Source organism: Loxodonta africana, chromosome 24 (genome assembly GCF_030014295.1).
Source record: "Loxodonta africana isolate mLoxAfr1 chromosome 24, mLoxAfr1.hap2, whole genome shotgun sequence".
In the NCBI taxonomy this organism is placed as follows: domain Eukaryota; kingdom Metazoa; phylum Chordata; class Mammalia; order Proboscidea; family Elephantidae; genus Loxodonta; species Loxodonta africana.
Genome location: NC_087365.1, coordinates 37,767,290 through 37,784,381, shown reverse-complemented (window position 1 = coordinate 37,784,381; position 17,092 = coordinate 37,767,290). Strand labels below are relative to the sequence as shown.

At 37.7% G+C, this 17,092-nt stretch overlaps 1 protein-coding gene across 5 annotated transcripts in view; it reads right to left on the bottom strand.

The window, feature by feature from the left end:
* The window catches only part of RALGAPB (Ral GTPase activating protein non-catalytic subunit beta), a 94,683-nt gene that overhangs the window by 39,299 nt on the left and 38,292 nt on the right, over window positions 1–17,092 (bottom strand). For 4 of the 5 annotated variants that reach the window (XR_010319280.1, XM_064276077.1, XM_010591675.3 and 1 more), the window contains 10 exons: window positions 16,855–17,033; window positions 15,594–15,742; window positions 15,245–15,461; window positions 11,495–11,696; window positions 8,564–8,731; window positions 7,742–7,856; window positions 7,196–7,343; window positions 6,643–6,707; window positions 4,181–4,310; window positions 2,124–2,257 (listed from right to left, as the gene is read on the bottom strand). Coding sequence is in view for 4 of the 5 variants with exons in the window: in XM_064276077.1 (XP_064132147.1) it covers window positions 2,124–2,257; window positions 4,181–4,310; window positions 6,643–6,707; window positions 7,196–7,343; window positions 7,742–7,856; window positions 8,564–8,731; window positions 11,495–11,696; window positions 15,245–15,461; window positions 15,594–15,742; window positions 16,855–17,033 (1,507 nt within the window). In the remaining variant the exon portion in view is untranslated. The remainder of the gene's footprint in view (window positions 1–2,123; window positions 2,258–4,180; window positions 4,311–6,642; window positions 6,708–7,195; window positions 7,344–7,741; window positions 7,857–8,563; window positions 8,732–11,494; window positions 11,697–15,244; window positions 15,462–15,593; window positions 15,743–16,854; window positions 17,034–17,092) is intronic. The other variant, XM_064276076.1, reaches the window with a different exon arrangement.

Genomic DNA, 17,092 nt, shown 5'->3' with positions numbered 1-17,092 from the left:
GATTGCTACACCTTTAAAATAAGTCTTGAAATCAGATAGCATTGGTGCTTTAGAATTTGTTAGCGGAGTTTAGAGTGTTAAACATAAACATAATTATTCCCTACTACTGAGCCAGACCTTCTGGGGTGCTCTACCACTAACCCATGAATTATGAGTTTTTCTAGTCTGGCTAATGGGAACAGGCACCTTCCCTAGCCCTGTGAGTACAGGCACTGTTCTCTAATCTTTTCAGATGTGTTTTAACCCTTATCCTCCCAGGCCTCAAGTACCTTCCTTACATACAGGCATTGGTCATTACTCTGTTGAATACTCAAGGGGGAGCCTCTATAGACCTCTGGGGTTCTATCTCTGTTCAGTTCCCTCCTCTGTGGTACTCTGCTCTGCAAACTCTAGTAACCTTGGTCTCCCCAGACTCTCACTTCCGTCTCATCAGCTGGAGGAGTCCAGTGAGCTCTGCCTAGGTTTCTCCTCTTTACACTACAGCCTAGAACCTCTCTGAAGGAAGTAAAGTGGTGGCAACCGCAGAGTTCTCTCAGGGATTACTATTTGTTATCTGATGTCCAGTATCTTAAAAAGCACGGTTTTATCTATTTTCTTCGGTTTTTGTTGCTGTAGTAGTTGTTTTGGGCAGGAAGGTAGATCTGTAATTCCATCTTAGAAGCAGAAGTCCGCCCTTACCCAAGACACTTTTTTACCTACTCGCTGTGCCATTTCAGGCAAGCTACTTAAACTCTCTGGTCCTCTATTTTGTCATTTGTGAAATGAGGGTAACACAGTTATATATACCTCATGTTGCTGTGAGGATTAAATAATTTAATGTCTAAAGTACTTAGAACAGTGCTCAGCACATGGTAAGCACTACATAGGTGCTACTCTTAAAACCTAAAATACATACTGCTTACTTGAGGAGGGAATCAAATAAATGTGAAGGTAAAAATAATGACTAGCTACTACCAGCAGTTGGGCTACTTCCGCCCATAAGTTTAGGCAAATTCCTCTGATGCGATATCACAAGGTTTAACATGCAGGGAACATGAAAAGTCCTGAGCAGCAATTTTACTTATTTATTTATTTATTTTGGGAGACAGGGGAGGAGGAAGGGCAGAGCAGAACTCAACTGGCTGACTGGCACTGATTCCTAATCCTACCCCTGAAAAAAGAATGATGTACCAAAGGTCACAGGAAACTGCATCTTGGTTTTGAAGGCAGTGTGGTCCTGCATGTCTCACAGATGTCTGCTCTCACATTCTGTGACTATGAACTGTTTCTTATACAACTCTGGCTATCATATCCATCCTTGGGATTTTTGAGGTTGGCTCTAAGCAGTAGTGAGAACACCTTGGGTTTTCTTGCCTATTTTGTCTCATGGCTTAGGTAAGTCACAGCCTCCAATCACCTGTTTGTAAAATAAGGGGTTAGGCTATATTACCTCAGACAATACCACCTTGTATGCATCACCTTCCTGTTCACAGAATCTTACACATTTTATCTCATCTGATCCTCACAAAAACCACGTGTGAGAAGCAAAGTAATTCTGTACATTTTACAAACAAGAAAACAGAGAGGCACAAATGGCCACCCTGCTCTAAGGTTTCACAAAGTTGAAATAATAGCTGCAAAAGAAATTTCAGAGTATAACCAATTTTCACTCATCAGTGCTGATGGAAGAGTCACAGATAATTCCAAATGGCATATTTTAGGGATCATTCTTTATGAAAAGAGCTCCCCCTTCTAAATTTTATTTATGATATTTTTTAATATCACGCATTAAAAATAAATGATCCTATTATGGCAGAAAAAGCCATGCTGAAAATTTAATGGTATTGTGAACAAATACAAAATCAATAGGTATTCTATTATTATGTATAAATAAATTGCAAGTATCGAAATGTTTTCTATAATTTAACATCAAAAATACCTCACATGCTCTCTGAACCTATTTTAAAAAACAAAGTTCATTCAATAAAGTTTCACTTGGATGCTCAATTTTGCACGCTTTGGACTATAAACTATGTTTGAGTATGACTAATACCACAATACCCACATCAAGGGGTTTGGAAGTGTAGAAAAAAGAGCCAAGGCCCAAGGCCGCTGGGCTGAAATGAAAGGACTGTCCTTCTCACCTTTGCCAGACCAGAGAGGAGCTCCAGAGCTGCCAGCGATATGCTCATGTCCTGCCGCCACTGGGAGTTGAGTCTTTGAGTGACGAGGTGAATGCTGCGAATCAGGAGCCCAGCAGCTGAATCTGTATTAAGAGCTAGGATATAACCCCAATGCCACATCCCACAGGGAGGGAAAACAACTAAGCATTAGTAACGAGAAGCAAAGCATTCCACCAGGCACAGACCACAGCAGCCACAGTGAGCATGACGGGCACCCACACAGTGCTATGCTCCCCACCCCACTGGCCTGAGCGCCAAGCCTGACTGAACAGTGCACAGGGCACACACGCTGAACCAGAGCAGCTTCTAGCTCCCAGGTCAGGTGCTTTCAGACAGGTATCCACTGGGATTTGGCAGTTTCAGTATCATTCTGACAACAACGTGAATCTTAAATTTCTAAATTAACAACTCATAGAGAGTTACATTTTGAAAAACAATGAAAAAGCTGTTAATTCCTTTCTTGGAATTTTGTAGAGGAGAGAATTCAAATTTCAGAGCCTCCTCAGATGCTAGGAATTATCCTAGAGCATCTGCTGGAATTACCTTTATGGTTTAACCATCAAGAATCACATGCAAGGCCTTTTCAAACATATTTTAACATTTAACTTCCCAAGACTACATTAATACTTTAAAACAAAAATAAAAAACCAAGCCACTGTGGTTTTAGTTGGCCTCCAAGTCTATATTTAAAAGTAATTTCTACTTAGCTAATAATAAATGAGGAAAAATTAAATTAGGACAAATTAAATTGAATTTACAAAGGAAGCTTTAGGGACATTATACCTGTCGATCCTATCAGAAAGAGGGCAGTGACAACAGAAAAAGGAATGATCATTAAAGAGAGACATTCAGGCGACACTAACACAAATCTGGATTTCTTAGTAAGAGATATTTTATGACATTAACACAAATCTGGATTTCTTAGTAAAAAAATATTTTACGACATACAAGCAGAACTCACTAACACCAGTTCGAAATGCTGAAACGAACAATAATCACTTCAAACATTTATATTAGAACACATGCAATAAATGCATAGATTTCTTTAAGAATGTTTTAGAAAGCATAAAAAATAAACATAATTTTTTCATCCCACAGTATACCTATACCCAGATACACAATGAATAAAGTGACAACGTAAATGACTTCTTTATAAAAGTATTATTTATATGTACTGAATATCCACATCACGACTTCATGTATCTGACATGCTCAAGGACACTTATTGCAAATTTAAACCATAGAAACACGCCTAAGACTCTAGGCTCATGAAGTCTCCAGATGATTAAAAAATTAAACTCATATTAAGGATCTAGATTGCAGTCCAATTCAGTTGGGTTAACGCTCATAGATTCAATACATTCTCAGTGTTTACGTGTAAAAGCACAAGAGCACACATGAACTCACGGAGCCTGTAATGTAATTGCCCAGGGTAAAGCACACCATCGAATAGGATGCTCTGCTGTCAAATTTATTTGTCAGGACGGAAAATGAAAATGTTTCCTTCCTCTTGCTTAAAATTGACAACTAAAGAGTCTAACAATATTTGGCAGAGTACACAGATTTTAAACATGAAGACAGACCCTCCTCTGGGTTCCCATCTATTACATGCCCCATCACCCCCTTACCACGCTGCAGTAACTGATTACTGGCCATCTCTGCCCTTCAACTGTGAGCTCTGAGGCAGGGACCACATCTTATCTGACCCTGCATCACTAGCACTGGTACAGAATCAAAAAATGTTTCCTGACCAGCTACTACCATCATTTATAAAACCTAATAAACTACTCGATATCTAACTACTAAAAGCTATGCAGCCAAATTGAAAAGATTTACTTTCTTTTTCCTTTTTGGCCTTTTAGACTAACATGCTTTTGATTATACTTAAATATACAAAAATTCATGAACATTACAATTTTGTTTTTTAATTTTTTTTTGCCTGTTTGTGTTTGTTTTGTAAATCTGGGCATTAGAGTTTTTCTGTAAAACTCTGAATTTTAAGGACACACACAGCTTACCATAATCCCTTAGGAGAGCCTGCGCAGGTCTTTCACTATCGGGAGTGGTGGGCTCTGTGCTTCCACCACTTGCTGAACTAATACCACTATTAGTGCGACTATGACTCTTCAGGTTATTTTCTCCACCACCCTAATCAAATGAAAATGAATCAGACATTTGAGGGTTACACGCACAGTTTAAAATCATAGACAGAAGTCAATCATTAAAAACTATGTGACAAAATGAAGTATTATAACTAAATGGCCCAAAGTGACACATCGAAAAAGGCTGACGAGGGATAAAAACCGCTGTGGTATTTGTGCACAGACACCATCTAGTGGGGGTATGAAGGATTTGACGACTATAGGTACCCATATCCCAGCCCAAGGACTTTCCTTCCCATCCTCACTAGACTTTACTAGCTAATGAATCTGGATCCTTAAAAAAACGTGCTAGTGTCTTCAATAACAAGTCACCTTTGTAGCTAGTACCAGTGCCAGCTCCAGGCCATTGCACCTTTAGTCTTGATTGCCCTTCCTGTATTTACTGGTGTATTAAATGGTGAATATGAACATTAAAGACTCCATGAACCTGGGCCAATAGGAGACTGTAGAGAAAATGAAAAAAGATACACTGGAGGAGGTTGGGGATGGAACTTGGGGTGAGGGAAATGACTAATAAAGCTAATTAAAGGAAGCATTTAAATCTGCTTTCAACCTTTATTAATAATTTGCAGGACACTGGCCAGTTTGTAGACCCTGTGTTTTACCTTAACAACATTCTATTTGCTCTTTGTATATTTAAAGTGTCGTAAGGAAATGTGTTTCAATCAAAGATGAACATGAGATAAAGAGATGTGGCTTTTGTGATATTCTATCACAAATACTTTTATTGTATCTCTGTAAAATATACTGTATGTATGCATACAAGTGTTTTTGTCTTCATGTTGCTACTCCCATGACAAAGAAAAAACATTGGAAAAAAATCAGGCTTATAGCAGCTACTGTGTAGAAATTTCCCCCTGCTTCTAATCTGCTGAATGGAAAAAAAGAAAATCTTTTATTTGTGATATTTTCAGAGACATCTGCTCTAGTATGGTATATTTAAATAATAAAAACTTAAAAAAAAAAACTTCAGAACAGAATATAATCTTAAAACACACAAACAACTTTCATATGTAATTATATCATGAAACACAAATAATAAAGTACTATGGTCATTACAAGGAGCCTTGAGCGCTCCATTGCTAACCAAAAGGCAAGTGGTTCAAACCCACCCACCCAGTGGTTCTGTGGGAGAAAGGCCTGGCGATCTGTTCCTGTAAAGATTACAGCCTAGAAAACCCTATGGGGCAGCTCTACTCTGTCACATGGGGTTATTATGAGTCGAAACTGACTTGACAGCATCCAACAACATGGTCACTGTAAAGATCAACTCCTATGTGCATCAAAAAAAAACAAAAAACAAATTCGTTGCCACTGAGTCAATTCCAACTCATAGCCACCCTGCTGGACAGAGTATAACTGCCCTACAGGGCATAGGGGCTGGAAAAGGCTTTCTTTTTTCCTCTTTTCCTTTCCCCTATAAACATAATTCATTACATCCAGATCAGTTAATTATTACTACCATCTAATCTGATCACCTATCCTATATCTGCCCAGCTTACCCAGTCCTCTCTATTAATTCCCCTCCTCCTCAGCTATTCCAGTTATAACCCCAAAACACCAAACCCACTGCCATCAGGTCGATTCTGACTTCTAGCTACTCTACAGGACAGAGGAGAACTGTCCTGTGGGGTCTCCAAGGCTATAATCCTTACAGACGCAGAATGCCACACCTTCCTCTCTTGCAGCAGCTGTTGTGTTCAAACTGCCGACCTTCAGTTAGCAGCTGAGCTTAACCACTCACTGTACCACCAGGGCTCCTGTTATTCCCTCTATAGGGATCACGCATCTTGAAGACTAAAACAAGGGACGCTGAGAATCTCTGGGAAACTTTTTTGATTTAGGAGCACTGGTGCTTTGGGGAAACTTCAAATTTTCGTCTAGAGGGGCTATAAGAAGATTGAGATGGGAAAGGATACAACAGATGCTTACTTACAGCCAGCGCTAGATCTACCAGAGGTGACAGGAATTATGACATAGAGGCCTTTTCCTAGACTATTCAGACCAGTTCACCAGCACAGCAAAGTAAGTAAGACTTTTGAGTAGATACTGTCCGGGAATAAAGACTGCAGTTACCTAGAGCTTCTCTCGAGCAGAATCTCTCGGGGACCTGATGTACATCTGATGAGTAAAAAACCTCAACATATATGATATTTTAAAATTGAATCCTTCTCAATCAATGAGTTGAACTTACAAAGAAGATGTCTTTTAAAAATCACAAGGACAGATATTTTGAAATGTAATTGACATAAAATCAGAAGTTTATACTCTCTGACAGATTATACCTGGAACTGAGGTATTAATAACATGCTTCTTACCATCTCCATTTGGCAACCAATGGCTTCTAAAAGTGCAGAATCTTGAACAATATTTAACATTGCCCCTGCAAGAGCAAAAAAATATATATATATATTAGTGTTTACAAGCGTGGGATGGGGAGGGGGAAACAGCAAGTCTTAGTTCTGTTAATGGTGGTGGAATAATCAGGAAACAAAACAGACAGTGGTGATGGTTGCACAAAATGGTGGACATAACCAATGCTGAATTGGCAAATATTTTGTTATACATATATTTTACAATAAAAAATTGGAAAAAAACAAAGACCAAGAAGACAACTGTGATGCCATGAAGTTTAAGAGAGCCTAAAATGGAGGAGGATACCAAGTCACATGAAAATAGACCCCCTGTTTTCCTTTCTTCATCTCACCCCTTTACATTTTTTCCTAATAGTAGCAAATAAACTCAACCTCTAATTCAGAAACCTAGAGCTTGTATTATGCTTAGGACCCTATCACTGACCTGTCTCCTTAGTATGCCTCAAGGTCAACAGTATCTGGATTTCCATTTACAAAAAATTATGTGAACACAAACCTAGTATCATTTGAGTGTTGTTGGGGTCTGTTTCCGTCTGCAAGGCACCTATTAGTATATTCACAAGCCTCAACTTCAGGGACAGAAAAGTTATTGGTTTATCATATGAGGAGCTGTCGTCATTACTAAATTTTCCTTCCAGGACCACCTACGGAAGAAACAAATAGTATTTACTTAACATCGACTACTGTGCACACTATGCCCATGCAGGAACTGTTACAGTGGACGAAGGGAATGACAAAGAGAAGAGCAGTCTAGTAAGTTCTCAGCCTAATAGTAGCCACTGTACTATATCTGTCACTAACTCATACCACGTAAGTTATCAAACATCACTAACCTATTAACGCTCAACAAATGGTAGGCCTGAGGCATGCTGGCAGACTGACGGAAGAAATACCACAAGCAAGCAACAGATCAACTTTGTTAATTCACTTGAAATAAACTGAATTATGTAAAAAACAAAACTCCTATCTTTTAAAATACAACTGCACTTGAACTAGCACACAAAACAGAATATAGAATACAAAACCAATAATAAAACATTACCTCAGATTTGACTGTGCCAAAATGATGAGGGAGGGGCAATAAAGAAAGTAGGATATTAATGGAAGATCTTCTCAATTCTGTTGGATTTACATAGCTTTTGAATTTTGAGAGTTCTCTGCCAAAAAAAAAAAAAAAATAGCTGTTAGTATTTTTGAACTAAGGTATGTTTTTAGCTACTGCCAAATATATATTATGCCAATTTTTCACAATATAAGCATTGGGTTTAGTTTCTTAAAGATGCAATAACTACTTTCTACTGAGTTTATATTCTGCAATCTGTGTTGTGTGAAGTTCTATGTTAAACTGTTATTGAATTAAACTGGAATTTGATTTATTTATTTATGTATTTTAAAACTTAAGGCCTGTTCTACAAATGTAGCTCTCTAGACTGGGGTTGCTCTTAGTCCTCTAAACCAAAAAAAAAAAAAAAAAAACAGGCCAAAAAGGATTCAACAAGCCCAGAGGAAATTAGAGGGAGTTCAGGAATGAGGTGGGTTTGGGTATTCCACCCTCATTTAATGTGGCCTGAGTCCCCTTAGGGTATGGAGACAACTGAGCAGGATAAATTAGAAAACTGGGGATGGAGCACCAAAATGGACCAGATCGAACCAGACAGTTGATGATTCAACAAGCCCAGAGGAAATTAGAGGGAGTTCAGGAATGAGGTGGGTTTGGGTATTCCACCCTCATTTAATGTGGCCTGAGTCCCCTTAGGGTATGGAGACAACTGAGCAGGATAAATTAGAAAACTGGGGACGGAGCACCAAAATGGACCAGATCGAACCAGACAGTTGATGTAACTGTACAGAAATGATAGCTTACCTGTCAGGCAAAATGGTTTCAAGAGCTGAAATAAAGTAAGGAACCACAACATCAATCCCTTTCAAGTCACAGCAGAACAAAGGAGGGGAGTTTAGAATAACGCTGGCCAAGACAGGATGGCACACATAATCATTTATCTGCAAACCTTGAATTAAAAGCATGTAAAATCTAGGAAAGCAAGAAAAAAAATTTAAACAAACTACTGATCAACTGTTTTCATAATGATTAATAAATTTCTACATAGCTATCTGAAAGTATATTTCCACTCTTCATTATTTCTATTCCTTAAAATATATTACTGGAGTTAAAATCGTAATTCAGCACCATGTATAGTAAAAACCAAATTATCTTTTCTAATTAAAAAAAAAAGATTCACATCTATTACATCTTCTTGAAGTTTTAGGCCCTGCAATTCAAAGTTAAAATGAGACAACCAGAACACAAAATAGTTGTATTAACTATCAATAAACTGGAGGAATTACTGAACTGAATTCCATATAAGTAAAATTTTTCAGCATTCCATAATTACTGGGAAATATAAAAGTGTGTTTTGTGTCTTTTTTCCCTTCCCTGTTATTTTTGAGGGGACGGGGACAATGAAAGAAAGAAAGCTCATTCAACCCTGCAGTTATCATGGTCTGAAGGTTGCTCTGAGTAAGATCCCTTTTAGGATATACTTGAATATCCCTTATTCTTAACCCCTATTCCCAACCCCCTATCAACTCACTAAGTATTCAGTCTTCCATCACTCAAGAGCAAACCACACTGGTATACTCTTCTACTACTGTAAGACACTTTTCTCTTCTACTGTAAGGCATTTTCCTCTTCTCCAATAAACTCTTTAGAAACTACTTTCTCATCTTGTCACTCCTCAACCCATTTCAATCAACTTTCTGATGATTTAAACAGAATTCAACTAAAATCGTAGTAGCAAATAAACAATGACCTTTATATTGCCAAATCCAGGATCCATGTGTCTTAACTTACTCCGCCTTTTTTAAGCATTTAACCCGTTGATGATTCCCTTCTTCTCTGACCCCTTGGCTATTTCCTTTAACAGACTCTCTTACTCCACCCGCCCCCTAAATACTGATGAACTTTAGGCTGCCACCCTCAGTTTCCTAATCTATCTCTCCTACAAGCTGGTTTTGAAGACTATTGAAGGTACCAAATGTTATCAAACTGGTCTTTAGCACACATCTCTCAACTGAGCTCCAGATCCTTTAGCCAAGTTTATTGGTTATCTTGGGGCAGGGCCTGTCTACTGATTACTACAGTACTCTCTGTGCACAGTATCTGGCACAAAGTACAGGCACTTTATTAATATTTGCTGACCCTCAAATTCAACAGCTGAACTCATCATTTGCCCTGTCCCAAAGCTGCTCTTTTGATTGGTGGTACTACCACTCATCCAGTCTATGGGCCAGAAAGCTCATGGTCACAGCCTTCTGCCTTACTGTGACTGGTATCTTTTGGGACATCTCCCTAGCTCATAGTCTGCCTCTTAAGAAATGTGCCCCCACCACAAGGAATGAACTCCAGCACCTCTATATGACCTCTATAATCCCACCCTCATAGCTATAGCTGACTAGACCAGGGGTAGATACCTGACCAATCAGATTCTCTTTTCCAGAAATCTGAAATTAAGCTAATTGGTCCTGCAGACCACCTAGACCAAGGCCATGAAAACTGGGAACTTAGGAGCAAAAAGATGATCTGCACAGAAGAGAATGAAGCAGTTTGGGAGACCACACAAACAGAAACAAAGGAAGAAAGTTGTTTTGGTTCTTGAACACTTTGCAGTCCCTGGTTCCCATTCCTACTGAGGCCCTGCTGCACTTCCTGGCGGTGGAGTGTATTAAATAGCACTGATTTCTCATAACTCATTCCCTTTTTGTTTAAATCACACTGAGAGAGTTTTTGGTACCTAAAGCCAAGAGCATATGGTTAAGATACCCCTGATTAGAATCCTGCATATACCATTCTGTTTCATACCTATGTGCTTTTGTACTTCGTTCCTCTGATAAGAGCCAATTTAATCCTCTCTCCTTGCAAACCTAACAGGAACAGATACCCAAATGCATCATTTCAGCAGTTATGTGCATTATCAACTAAGGAGGGCAATACAGGATCAAGGAAAATAGGAGGCCACTATAGTGAATTTATGAAAAAAGTGACAAAGTCTAAAGTGTAATGATGGGGATAGAGTGGAAAAACAGATTAGAAAACAGATTAAGTGACAGAAAGGCCACAGTTAGTTGGCCAACTAGAGATACAGAGTGACAGAAGAGGTGCCTAGGATGTCCCCTAGTTTCTGTCCTAAGCAACTGAGTGAATGGCAGAGCCATTCACGAAGTCATAGATTTGGATAAAATGACCCTACTACTCATCCTTTACAAATCCAGAATGATCACCCAATCCTCTGTAACTCTTTCCTGAAACCCTGGGATAAGTGCTAGTTAATTCTTCCTCTGAATGTCCATAGCACATTATCTGTGCCTCTCTCCTATCAACTTCCTATTCTACCCTTGGATTATTTTTACTTGTGTACATGGCTTTGCTCATTCTAAAAAATAAGCTCCTTAGAGGCAGGATTTACAACTGACTTACTTCTGGACCTTTCATCATGCCTGACATTGGGCTAAAAAAGTATTAACAAATTAGGGTGGTCCCTCCAAATCTTCCTATAATTAATAAAAATTAAAAAGTCAAATTTCACTTCTAAAATAAAAAATGTCTTGGGGTCTTTACCAAATCTGGTAAGGAGGTAAAAATGGAAGAATTCAAACAAAAATTTCAATCACTTACAGACATTTGTAGGTATTTCAGAGCGACATTTACTTATCAATTCAGCCTACCAAGCCATGTTACAATAGTCTCGCTATGAAAACTATATAAATGGAAAAACAAACAAATAAAAAGTTCTAAGACCTGGATAAATAAGCTGGCAGAATCTCTTCTCCAGTCTTCTTGCTACAAAAAATCCTACACAGTGTCCCACAAGCCTCAGCTCTTCCTGCTTCATAGTTATCAGGAAATTCACTTGCATCAAACATAGGATTGGAAACCATGGTGTCTGTGGACATTTGTGATCCCTTCCGTCGAAACTCCATGCTAGCTTGTGTTGTAATGGCTGGGGAGAGAAAAGGAGGGTTTTATTATATTTGTCAACATGCCAAACAGGCTCATGGGACCCTGGACACAAAGATCAAATATTGGTGTCATTAAATAGCTACTTGAATAGAATCCAATAGTGCTTTTGTTTAGCAACTATGTCTTACTTTAAAGGGCTCTCTGAAACCTTTGAAAATGGGTAACAATTCACAGTGGCATTGTTAGTTTAACAGATTCTACAAGAAGCATTTTTCAACTGAATTTTTCATCAGCAGAGTACATCTGTATATATCCGTATTCAGGTACAGATATACAATACAGAATGTGGCTTTTCTATTATTTATTTTCTGTTTTTCCTCCCCTACAGAATATGTTTAAACATTAAGAAAAACAGCTACCGCAATTTACACATTACTCCAGACAAACATCATAAATGAACGGGCAATCCCATGCCAGTTTGTATACTTTAAGGAGAGGGCAAGGTAGGGATGAGGAATGGGTAGGGAGGAAGAGAGAGCATTCCCACCACCCCACCCAACTCCAAAACACACATCAAAAAATCGCCCAACCAAGCAAAATGAGAATGAATTTTAACAACCACAGACAGCAGCTAACTTGAGGTTGAGAAATTAGAAAACTGGATTGGTAAAAAAGATTACCATGGTCATTCGTTGTCACTGAAACAGAAGCCCTTCGAAAGTTGCTTTTATTTTTAATAAAAGATTTCACAATGCATAGAAAATCACTCTGAAATCTTTCATCGCTCTACATGAAATGTTTAAATTATTTTGTATTAATAGATTTAATAGAATGCAGAGTCAAGCATAAATCTTTATGCAACTTCCCATGAGCCATTTTTAGTCCTGAATAAGCTATCCAGCAATAATACATTTGAAAAACACTACATGCAGAATGCATACAAATCAAACACTAAATCTGTATAAAAATAAGCTTAAAGCTTAAAAAAAAAAAAAAAAAGAAAGAAAGAAAGAAAAGAAAAGCCAAAACACAGTTAGTGCAAAGTCCTGGAATTCATGACATGACCAGACTAGTGTACAGAAATAATGGGACTGATTCAGGCAGATTAATTTGCTTTTGCCAACAATCTTCCCCATTCAAAACACAGAAAAATATTTTCCTTCCCAAGTGCAAAAACTACAAGAGACAATGACAATCAAATTTTTTAATGGAATTATGAAAAAAATAAAAACATGACTGCAATTAAGGAGAAGCTTCTGGTTCCTACTTACAAGATTTATAAGAAAGAAGAATTTGGATAAAAGATGCTGCAAGATAATAGAAATAAATGGAAACAAATCAAAGGACAGCAGTAATTATAAAATACTTTAAAGATGGTGAAATTTTACAGTAAGTTAAGAAGCTTTTTAGCTCTTTAAAAGTTAAATTAAAAGTTTTATGATACCGCAAGCTAGTTCAAAAACATAGGAAATTGTGCATTCAGGTCCAAAATTATGATTTTTGTATCATGCAAAACAATGAACAAAGAAAATTACACAACTACAAAGGATTGAGGTTTTGAACTGCCATAACGTGCATTAAAATTTTAGTTCATTAACCCTTCCCAGCTCGATATTATTTTTATAAAGCACACTGTGGTGTCATGTAAATCTAAAGCTAACCAGTTCGACAAAAGGCGAACATCTTAAGCTGGAGGTGAACTGCGTGGCAGAGTGCCTTGATGACAGCCAGTACTTAGAGACCAGACTAGCAGTGTTGGTACACACCAACCTCCCACCCCAGCCAAGACCTCCCAACTGGCATCCAGTAACACTCTCACCCCTTCTGCTATTTTGACCCCTAATTTCTCCTGGGTATTGTAACAGCCTTCATCATCTCTGAACACAGTGGGGAGAAGAGAAGCTTCTGCTCTTCCTTTCCCACCAATGAAAATCTTAGGAGTTAAAAAGTAAGAATTTGTTGCCCACATATCATTTTAATTCTAGTTTCTATCTTCTGGTGCAAGAGGGTGAGCAAAGCTGTTACAAACTCCCCAGGGAGTGAAAATACCCATAATTCTCTTTAAGCAAGCTTACTAACAAAGCAGCAGGTTGAGCCATTCTGGATTCAGGGATTTTAGTGTCAGCAGCTAAAGTTACATTGTAGGAATTACAGCTTAATAAAAATAAAAAGTAAAAATATGACCAACTCATTCTAAAAACTACAATACAAATTAATAAATATAAACATGGTTCAGAAAATTCAAAGTATAAGGTACATAAACATAAAGAAAATATAACGCAAAAACAGTTTTTTGAAAGTTTTCATTTAGTCATCATAAGTAAGCACATTTACTTCTCCACAAGAAAGCATTACTTTCAAACTTGTAAATAAAATTTATAATATGGAAACGGTAGAATATAAAGTGTCTGAATTTGGACAAAATAAAGTAAAGCAAAGGGATCCCTAAACTCAACCACTCAATCTCATATTCCTGAAAACGTCTACATTCGTAACTTTTCTAAATTATTTTAAAGATTTTTAAGAACACCCAAAATAATTATGTTGCTTATGTTCACATACAGATACCTTATTCTGAGTTGATGTGTAATACCTAAGAATGCACTTCTGAGAGAAAGAAGAGACCCTGTGGGTATTAAATTAGTTAAGTTTTGCTCTTTGAATTAACAGTCTCCCTACAGATGCATAAACTAATGAATTTAGGTATCCTTTTATCTTAATCTATTTCCAACTCCAGTGGAAAAGTGCTTTCTTACCAAACAACCAAAACACTCATTAATGCTTGTAAAGTGTGTAGCACAGTGCTTGGCATACACTAATTGCAGTTCAATAAATGCCAGTCACTATTATTATTATCTGGCTCTAAAAGACCTGTCACAAACATTCAATAAATTCTGCAGTACCACACCTTTCCATCCTACCCTAAGCCACTATCTCTAAGTATAATGGTAAGATGGCAGAAAGAAATCAGATTTTATTTACACAGAATTGCATTTCTGCAATAAAATCGAAATGAAGGCATGAGGGTTGAAGTATTAATATAATTCCCTATTAGTCTTAAGTTACAGAGCAAATGATATTTTCAAAGTGTGTTGTTGAAATAAACTCGACGGGAATTGGTTTTAGATCAAAACCAGAGAAGTTAGTCTTTTTATGAAGCACAAATTTACTGATATTTATACATACTGAGTGAATGGTTGTCAAAAGATAAGAAAAACACTTCTTGTGAGTAAATTTCCAGTCAAAATCTTTTCATTCTGCATATCATTATTATTATCCTGGCTGACATGAAGGGAACTTCCAGGTCACCTAGTGAAAGGAATCTGATTTGATAAAAAGTGGCTAACCTGAAGTGTGTCTAATAAAACCAGACCAAAGGACAAACCTCATAGAACATACATGAAAAGGACAGGGAGGAAAACTTCCAAAGTTCTGTTACTTTAGCTGGAAGGGGTTAAGCACAAGACATTGCTTGATCAGAGACAGAGAGCCTTTTAAGATACATATTAATCTTGCAGGTAGGAAAGATTAAAAAGAAAAAAAAGAAAAGGAAAAAAAATGGTAACGTATTTCTCGAGCAATATTTACCAGTCATGCTGCTGTCTCTGTTTATCCCATTATGAAGTTTACAGTGAACAAATGCTGCATCGAATAACCACGATCCAAAGAGATTCAAGATGCTGTTAACCTTTGGTCTCCGAGGGGCAGGCAGTGGCCGGGGTTCTGAACTCGTCTGATTTGGACTTGACAGAGGAGAGGTGGAGGATGTCTGGTGCTGAACCTTCGAGGCGTGGGCAGTACTAACCTATTGGAAGAACACAAGAATCCTCACACATCCATGAAGAGTGTGAGAAAATGGCAAGACTTTTTTAAAAGGATGGCAGATTTAATAGTCGACCTTATACAGCATAACAACGACAGTGACAAAAACTCTTACGGTGCTTGTCTTCATGGTGGCCTTATTCACAGTAACAGCCCGGTGCCTCCGGTTATGTGGTGGGGTGGTATTGACAGCAGTGCTTTGAGGCATGCTTAATCTATTCACGGGTGTTGGGGGAGCACTGTCTGATCGGGGTCTAGAAATGCCTTAAAAAAAAGACAAACAAAGTTATTCTTCATAGTTCAAAATATGTCGTCAGAAAATCTTCCCCAAGCAACACCAATGAAGGCTCAGTACAGACAGACTATAACAGAGACTGCTAGCTGCCTCCCATATCCATTCGCCCTTTCTTCCTGAGTAACAGAACACAAATTTTAGCTGGACATGGCTATCCAGAATAAATGACTACATTTTCAAGCCTTCCGTGCAGTTTAGATGTGGTCATGTTCTGACCAGAGAAAAGTGGGTGATTGCTGGGTGAGTCTTTCAAGAAATCTCCTTAAAAGAACCAGACAACCAGAAGTAGGCTCTCCTTCCTTCCTAATTCCTAGAATGGAGGGCTGGGATTCATTCAATCATCTTGGCCCATGAGGCGATGCATAAAAGATGGAGAGCCACAAGACGGAAGAGACTTTGGGTCCTCAGCAATGGTGGAACTGCTATACCAAACCTGTACCACCTAGCCCTGGACTTAATGTGTGTGAAAATAAACTATCTTGTTTAAAAAAAAAAACCAGAACTATTGCCATCAGGTCAATTCTGGTATTTGGGGTTTTCTGTCATCTCGCAGCCAAACTTAATCGTAACTAATATATTAACTGTGTAATGTATTAATAAATTCATGTAACAAATGTTTTAGAAAATAGTAGATATTAAATATCATGCCTTTTAATGGGTTAAAAAAATCTGACGTTTCATATTTCTAAAATGTGATTATTTAAAAGAGGTTCACGATGTTATAACTTGTTTTCTAGTGATACTGATGAGAATGGTACCTGATGCATTTTAATTTGCATTTTCTTAGATAACTAACGAGAATGAACACTTTTCTCTCTTACATATCATTTATTCATATCCTTTGTCCATGTATCTACTAGATTTCAATCTTTTTCTCAGCAGTTTGGTTGATCTATTTTTATAAAGACAGTAATAGCCCTCTAGCTATCATACTTGTTGCAAATATTTTTTCCTAGTTTGTTATTTGTAATCAAATCTGTTCATTTTTCCTTTAATGATTTCCGTAACCATTTCTAAGATTAGACTCTAGAGTCACATAAATGTAGCTCTCTAAATATCTAGGAACATACACAAAATTCACCTAGGAATGCATCCACTAGACAGCTGATTCCACGCATGGCACGAAAAAATATTTGAGGCAGATGTTTAAGGCAGGGATACTGATTCAATTCTTGCGGCATTCCGCTCACATTCAAGAACTGTTCCTGAAATTTGGGAGTAGAGCTTATAATGGCTGGATTACTCAAATCCACAGGATTACTATCGAAAGAGAGAGAAGAATTAATTACACATTTAGAAATTTCTTTAGCAATAAAATG